This window comes from Lupinus angustifolius, chromosome LG11, assembly GCF_001865875.1.
Source record: "Lupinus angustifolius cultivar Tanjil chromosome LG11, LupAngTanjil_v1.0, whole genome shotgun sequence".
Lineage (NCBI taxonomy): Eukaryota > Viridiplantae > Streptophyta > Magnoliopsida > Fabales > Fabaceae > Lupinus > Lupinus angustifolius.
In genome coordinates this window covers 35,212,289-35,220,442 of record NC_032019.1, presented here as the reverse complement: position 1 = coordinate 35,220,442, position 8,154 = coordinate 35,212,289, and the positions used below count along the sequence as shown (strand labels likewise).

The 8,154-nt window shown below is 28.8% G+C and overlaps 1 protein-coding gene across 2 annotated transcripts; it reads left to right on the top strand.

Annotated features, from left to right (window-relative positions):
• On the top strand, positions 676–7,707 carry LOC109361171 (protein ECERIFERUM 1-like). Of its 2 annotated transcripts, none has more exons than XM_019606522.1 (10): positions 676–784; positions 1,732–1,946; positions 2,755–2,987; positions 3,692–3,911; positions 4,320–4,695; positions 5,321–5,428; positions 5,768–5,968; positions 6,190–6,288; positions 6,941–7,114; positions 7,438–7,707. In XM_019606522.1, the coding sequence occupies exons 1-10, from the start codon at positions 725–727 to the stop codon at positions 7,609–7,611; spliced, it is 1,860 nt and encodes a 619-aa protein (XP_019462067.1). In that variant the 5' UTR covers positions 676–724; the 3' UTR covers positions 7,612–7,707. The 2 variants fall into 2 exon arrangements, with proteins under 2 accessions (XP_019462067.1, XP_019462066.1); XM_019606521.1 differs by having other exon boundaries at positions 6,187–6,288.

The following is an 8,154-nucleotide window of genomic DNA, read 5'->3' as shown; positions in this document are numbered from 1 at the left end:
GTTAACACCAATCCTTGCTTATTATTTTACTCTTTTGAGTCTTGAAATATCATAGAAATTTGATTTATAGAATTAGTGTAATAATTGATTTATAATTGAAACATCTTAACAAATATCTCAATTGTTTTTTTCATTCTTATATATATTAATTTATACAAATTGAACTGTTTATGTTAATTGCAGTATATGCTTCACTCACCAAAATATTAAGAAGTGGGTCTTTTAATTAATTGATTGTCTAAAAAAAATGATGATATAACTATAAAATGAATGTAAAATTGAGAACAATTTTTTCCATAAGCCACGGAGAAAAAAAGAAGAAGAGAAAACCTAAAACTATAAAACATATATAGAATGGAGGGAGTGTCATATTCTTTGTTTTTTGTACTACCAAGAATATCTCTCACCTTTTGGATAAGAAATTAATCTCTTTCGAGATACATGACTATCTCTCCCAACCAGCATCGCTCTCAGAATTCGAAACATTGAATTGTTAGTCATCCCGAAGATCTATCGGGGCTTTACATCACTAAGAAGAATTAACATCTTAGTATTCTTAGTATTGAAGAATATGTAAATGCTAGTGGCCATGCCAGCTAACTGTTTCTCAAATTACATGTTACTACATTTAATGAAAATTTGTTGGTAGCTGAACATTGTTTTCATTCGAATACTATATAAGCAACACCTTCATTATGCATTTTACAAAAACATATTTCACATTATGGCTTCCAAACCAGGAATTCTTACAGATTGGCCTTGGAAGCCTCTTGGGAATTTCAAGGTTTTACTTCTCATTAATTATTACAACTCTTGTATTTTTATTCATTTTAATTTTTATGCATTATGAGTGGAATTTTTTTAATTTGTCATCAAAAAAATATTGTAATATTATTTCATTAACAGTCTAACATTATCTCAGGTAATTTGATGAAAAATTATTTGATGCCCCTCCCATATTTTCATATCTATTTATTAAAAGCAAATTATTTTTGTCATGATTTTTTAAATTAGAGGTCATTTTAGAATATTAAAAAAGTAGCTAGCAATGTTACTCTATTTGGAACTCATATTAGACAAAGAAAATAATTTGAATCACTTTGTCTATGCGAGAATTTAGTTGTTGGTTTTTTTTTCCACGACTCTAATGAGCCCTAAGACCTAACTTAACTGTTGGACCAGACTGCGACCGGTGAGCCTCCAACTATTGGGGAGTTCCATTGTTACATTGTTACGGAAAGAGTGAAGAATCACAAGTGAGACACAACGTCTTGAACCAAAACCTTAAGACATTAGTTCCATGAGCCTTTCATTCTTATAAACTTTTTCACTCCTCCTCGCATATCCAATGTGAGACTTCATACTTGAATAAACCCAACATTAACAAATATTTTACTTCATAAAAAGTGAGAATATTAAAAAGAATTAATTAACTTTTAATTACATTAGAAAATTTGCATATTTCATTATCTTTTTAGTATACTACATATACAAATATCAAAGCATGTTGGTGGATGCATATATGAGGCTGTGAAGAACCCAATATCTCTAATTTTGAACTAGAATCTCATTCATATACAACATACATGCATGCATATATATGTATATATTATATTATATCCTATAGTTTTGGTATCTATTATAAAACATTTATTGATTGACGTGTTGATGTTGACATTTACTCTTTCTTTGATTCATGGGCATGGATGGAATGATAATTATGGATATAAGTTCTTGATATTAACACCTTGGATTGGACATAGCATATATTCTCTTACATCAAATGAACGTGACCCATTGTACTATCTCATATTCCCATTCATGTTGGTGAGAATGATGCATAACCAGATTTGGATTTCTGTTTCTCGCTACCAAACTGCAAAAGGGAACAACAAGATTGTTGATAAAGGCATTGAATTTGATCAAGTTGATAGAGAAACTAACTGGTTCATTACTTTAAACCCTTCTCTCTCTTTTCTTAAAACATGTCTCAGATATTCTCTCGTGTTAATAATGATGAAACAAAAATCGAAAAGTAGTAAATGTTTAAATATTTTAATTAATATGTCATATTTTTGTTTGTGCGAGATATAATTTAAGATAATAAACTATTATTTGTATTAATGTGAGTATAAGAATCACCATTTTGGTATCTATGATGATTGCATTTGTGTAGAGAGACAATGATTTTGATTAATCATTATATTATTATTTGTTTATATTATCATTTCATTATATAAATATTATGTTTTCTATAACTTTTCACCAACTTCCATATTATATAAAAAGTTGGAAAATTTGTAGAACCTAGTTATTCATATAACAACATTGTCTCATTATCTATTATAGCCCCAAGTGGTCCTCCAACTTAATTTTCAGTCTTTATATATAACATTTAATAAAGAATACAAATATGGAATATATTATTGAAAATTAAAATATTGGAATTTTAAAGTATTGAATAAATCATTTTACAACACATATTTTCTATTCTATAATTCTTAACCAATACTTATAGTACACTGTTTAACAATTCCATATTAATGTTAAAGTCAAACTTAGCATACAATTTAATGATAGTATGGAAAAAAAATTATCATAATGGACCAAATTACAAACAATAACCAAACGTTTATCTCACTACATGGAATCGACTACATAGATCGAACAACATTATAATACTCTATCATAAATCATGTTAATCACCAAAATATTTATCTGTAAGTCTTTCTTAATCCCGACAAATATTTGCAGGGATGATCAGATTTTGTTCACAGCACTCCTATACTATATAGGGTACATGATATTTCCTTTTGCTGCACACTTACCTTGGTGGAGAATAGATGGTGTAATTCTCACAGCTTTATTACATGCTGGACCAGTGGAGTTTATTTACTATTGGTTACACAGAGCACTTCATCACCATTTTCTCTACTCTCGTTATCATTCTCACCATCATTCTTCCATTGTCACAGAACCTATAACTTGTATGGTCTTTTTTTCTTTGTTTTTTAAGGCTATGCATGCATCTAGAACATTAGTATTTCACTATTGGTATAAATGTATAATAATAGAATAATCATTTATTTATGTTTTTTAATATATAAAGTCAATTTTATTAATAAAACTCCTAAGTTAAGGGCAATAGAAGAGTTGAAAAGCAACCTCTCAAAATCATGTGTGAGAAAAAGTACAAACATATTAGTCAACAAATTATTCAACACATATATTTGAAGGTGATTTGTGTAATAATTAAGGTGATATTCTTTACATTAATAGTTGGTTTATAATTAGAAGTGAAATGTGTAGGTTGAAGGATTTTTATAATAGTTTGTTAGAATGATATATTTTTTAATGAATTAATATAAATTCTAGAAAATTAATGTTTTTTTTAATTAACATTCTGCAACAAATTTATATACAATTTCCTTGATAAAAGAAAGTGATAATGTCAATAAAGGAAAATTGGGAGGCTTCAAAATTTAACAAAAAGTTCGGTTGTATAACAATCTTCAATGGATAACATTGTTAAACATTTTTATATACAATAAAGTCATATCAAATATGAGATTTAATAAAAAGAAAGAAAGTAAGAAGAAACATTCATATTCAAATAGTATGATCAAGTAAATTTGAACTATTGGTAATTTTGGAGCTTATATTTTATTTTTTTTCTCTTTTTTTTTTGCAGCTGTTATTCATCCATTTGCTGAACACTTAGCATATTTCACACTATTTGCAATACCAATGTTGACAACTTTGTTCACAAGAACTTCTTCCATTGTTGCACTTTATGGCTACATTTTTTACATTGATTTAATGAACAACATGGGTCATTGCAACTTTGAGTTCTTTCCCAAGAGAATCTTCTCCCTTTTCCCCTTATTCAAGTATCTCACATACACGCCATCGTAAGTCTACACTATTATATTGCTTCATTCTAAAGTTATGCACCTTATTTATATAAAGTTCATTTTTCTCCACTTTTTATAGAAATCTTAACATAATATCAAACCTAGAGTTAGAGTCCGACTTTTTTCCCGGGGCCAAAATATATGTTTTAGTCATATGTCAAAGTTAATCATTTGTTCACCAAGCTTTTGTAGATGAGGCATGTTGGGAATTAAGTCTTATATTGTTTAACTCATTTTCTTAAGCATGATTTTAAGATGAAACCTTACCATTAAACTGAGTGTAATGAGTGTTTTTTCCGCTATAAATGATAATAATTTTGTAGATTTTTTTCATTTAGAAACTATCATGTAACTATTTTGTAATTGATGTTAAGAAGTGATTCATTAAAATTATGGTCTCCACAGGTTTCACTCACTACATCACACCAAATTCAGGACAAATTACTCTCTTTTCATGCCAATATATGACTACATCTATGGTACAATGGATACAACCACAAATATTACTTATGAAACATCTTTGAAGAGAACAAAGGAGTCACCACATGTTGTACATTTAACACACCTAACAACATTGGATTCAATCTATCAACTACGTTTAGGATTTGCTTCATTGGCCTCCAAGCCTCAAACATTTGAATGGTACCTATGTTTGATGTGGCCTTTCACATTATGCTCAATGCTTATGTCTTGGACCAATGCTAGTGCCTTTGTTTTAGAAAGCAACAACTTCAAAGATCTCAAATTGCAATCATGGGTTATACCAAGATTTAGAAAACAAGTAAGATTGCTTTCCATTCTTGACATTGCATAATTGGATTATTATGTGTGTACTGATAATATAAATGTTTTTCGACTGTTTAACACATTATCAATCATTAATATGTTAAGAAAATAAGATGAGAGAAGATAAAAAGAAAGAGTATGAGTAGAAAGAAAGAAATTAGAAAATTAACTAATTATAAGGTTTGTTTGATAAGAAAGAAATATGAAATAAGTAGAAGGGAGAGAAACTATGATTTTATGAAAAAGACAATTTTACCCTTTAAATAATAATGAGGATTTGATAAAGCTAAGAGTGTTATTGTAAATGCAAAAAAGAACTCTCCCCTTTTCTTCTCACAAGAAAGAAGAAACTAAAAGTTGGTGGGTCCCATCACTTGTATTTTCTTTCTCTCCAAACTCTCTCCTACTAAATGAGAGAAAGATTCTCATTGTTTTTCAACTCTCTCATTCATTTCTCTTTCTTTGTTAATTCTTTCCAACCAAATAAATGCTTAAAAAAAGAATTATGAATGAACAATGAATAATATATTGATCATGTAAAAAACTTTACAATGTCAATACATAAATATTAAAATCATAATAATTTCTATATCTAATACATATTTATTTTTGCTTTGTAGTATTTCTTAAAATGGGAGAGTATAAAATTGAACAACCTAATTGAAGAAGCAATAAAGGAGGCTGAGTTAAGTGGTGCAAAGGTCCTAAGTCTAGGACTCTTAAATCAGGTAATTGTTGACCTATCTCCTTTCTTAATCTTATATAATTTAGAATCACTTTCTTTAGAGTATAAAATGTACATTCTTTGGATCACAAAAGTCAAGGTTAGTTTCAAAAGATTGTAGGTTAAAAAAACAATAACTTCATGCAATAAGAATTTTGATTAGGAATGACAATCAGACGGATCAGGATCACGGGTTTGTGCTTACCCAAATCTAAACTCGAAATTCAAAACTCGAACCCAAAACCAAATTAAGCGGGTTGAAAGCAAAGCTACCATCCCCTTTATCAAAGTACTAAAAATTAAATAATATATTTAACTTGAACTTATTATTTCATGCATGCAGAGAGAAGAGCTTAATGCATATGGTGAACTTTATATCCAAAGATTCCCAAAAATGAAAATAAAAGTTGTAGATGGTAGTAGCTTAGCTGCAGCTATAGTACTGAATAGTATTCCCAAAGGAACAAATCAAGTGCTTCTTAGAGGCAACTTCAACAAGGTTTCTTTGGCTATAGCCAATGTTTTGTGTGAAAGAAATATTCAGGTATGTATTATTTAGATTTTAAAGTTGATAATGTAATTTTTTTTACTTACTATCGATCATAAATTATTAAAATATTTACATTTTTGGTAGTGATTATAATTTGTCAAATTTTTTGATTTAGTACAAATATTATATTGTGTGTTTCCTGAATTAATTTGAAATTATATACTATATTTTTTTGCATTATCTTTTATTGTAATGTTGGATAAAATGCATAGCAGGTTGTTATCTTGTATAAGGAAGAGCTTGAGAAGCTTCAAGGAAAAGTCACAGGGTCCAATAATGGAAGCTTGGTTCTTTCACCAATCCAAACTCCAAAGGTTAATCCATTTTGTAATAGATTCAAGAAATTTTATTTGATTAGTTCCAATTATTTCTTACATATTCAGTGCTTTAAATTATAACAGCAATTATGGTGAAGGTGTGTTTATCATAGTTGCATAAAATTGTAGGAAAATGTCACTAATACGAAATTTAATTTTAAACAATGTATCTATTACATTTTATGCATGTCTAATTATATTGAATTGAAAAAGAGACACATAGTATTATGTACTTTGTAAATCACATATCATGTAGGATATTGTAGCACTATCCCAAAATGCTAATTTAGTTGTGTTGGGTTTATTCAAGTGTGAAGTCCCACATTGAATATGCAAGGAAGAGTGAAAGACTTTATAAGTATGAAAGACCCATAGAATTAATGTCTTAAGGTTTTGGTTCAAAACGTGGTGTCTCACTTGTGACTCTTCACTCTTCCCATACCCATCTAACAATAGAATTCCCCAGTGGTTGGAGGCTTCTCGGTCGCAGTCTAATCCAACAAGTTGAGAATTTACTAGCATAAAGTTTCTTTTTTTTGGATGATTAATTAGTCCTTAAACAACATATATAACAATGACAATTGAATATTGATTTTTTTAGCCTAATTATGTTAATTAATGAATGTGTCACAATATATGAATCTAGCAGATATGGTTAGTTGGAGATGGATGGGATGAAGATGAACAAATTAATGCACCAAAAGGATCATTGTTCATACCATTTTCTCACTTTCCTCCAAAGAAAATGAGAAAAGATTGCTTCTACCACTACACTCCATCAATGATTACTCCTAATACTTTCACTAATTTGCACTCTTGTGAGGTTAGTACCTATCACAATTTTCTAATATTCATCATCATATTCATAAATAAGAAAAAAATGAAGACACCCCACTTTACTATATTGAAATATTAATTACATTAAATATAAAAAAATCAATATTTTAATCATTGATTCCACTCCAACATTTTCTTAGAAAAACTTTATGTTTTATTGCTTAATCATAGAAAAGGTACAATTTTATTCTTTCATAGACAAAGTTTTTGAATGAGATAAAATTTATGATTTATAATATATCATAACACAATTGCATGATGAGGTTTATTTATGAGAAAATTGATGTATTTTTGGTTTATATGAAATAGAATTGGCTTCCAAGAAGAGTAATGAGTTGTTGGAGAATTTCTGGAATAGTTCATGCCTTAGAAGGATGGAATGTGAATGAGTGTGGATACACCATTCTTAATATCAACAAAGTATGGGAAGCAAGTATTCGCCATGGTTTCCAACCTTTGAAGATTCCCATTGATTTCTACTAATAATGCTTAAAACTATTAATATTTGTCCTTTATTCTTTTCGTAATGTACTCTATCTATACTAATATTATTTAATAATAATTTGGACTTCAAATATATTAATAATCATCCTCTTTCTCTTTGTTTCATGCTTTTTTTAAGAATTGAGAGCATCAAGTATACTAGTTACATTTGCATGTATGTATGACTAAATGTTGTGAAATCGGAGCCGGATGTCAGGAAGAGATCTTGTATTATGTTTAAACGGTTAAATCGTTTGGTCTGACCAAGTGATTTCATACATAATTAGTAATTTTTATCTCTAAATATATAATTATATATAAATGTAAACTTTTGCATAATTAATAATCATGTATAATTGAACGTCTCTTCATCTTTTTTTGGACTGAAGTAAAACAAATTATTAGAATAGGGTTCCATTTTTTTTAATTTTTAAGTGAACCGTTCGGTTTACTTCCCGGGTTAATCTGATTTAACTGGGTTTAACACGGTCAGGCTGGAATTTCCCCGGTCCAAAGCGGTCCAACCCTCACTCAGTTAAGATG

Bases quoted from the DNA above. Each gene is read 5' to 3' on its own strand.
- LOC109361171 (XM_019606521.1), top strand. From the start codon at position 725: ATGGCTTCCAAACCAGGAATTCTTACAGATTGGCCTTGGAAGCCTCTT. The intron at 2,988-3,691 runs GTATGGTCTTTT...TTTTTTTTGCAG, and splicing joins TGTCACAGAACCTATAACTT to CTGTTATTCATCCATTTGCT. The intron at 5,429-5,767 runs GTAATTGTTGAC...TCATGCATGCAG, and splicing joins GTCTAGGACTCTTAAATCAG to AGAGAAGAGCTTAATGCATA.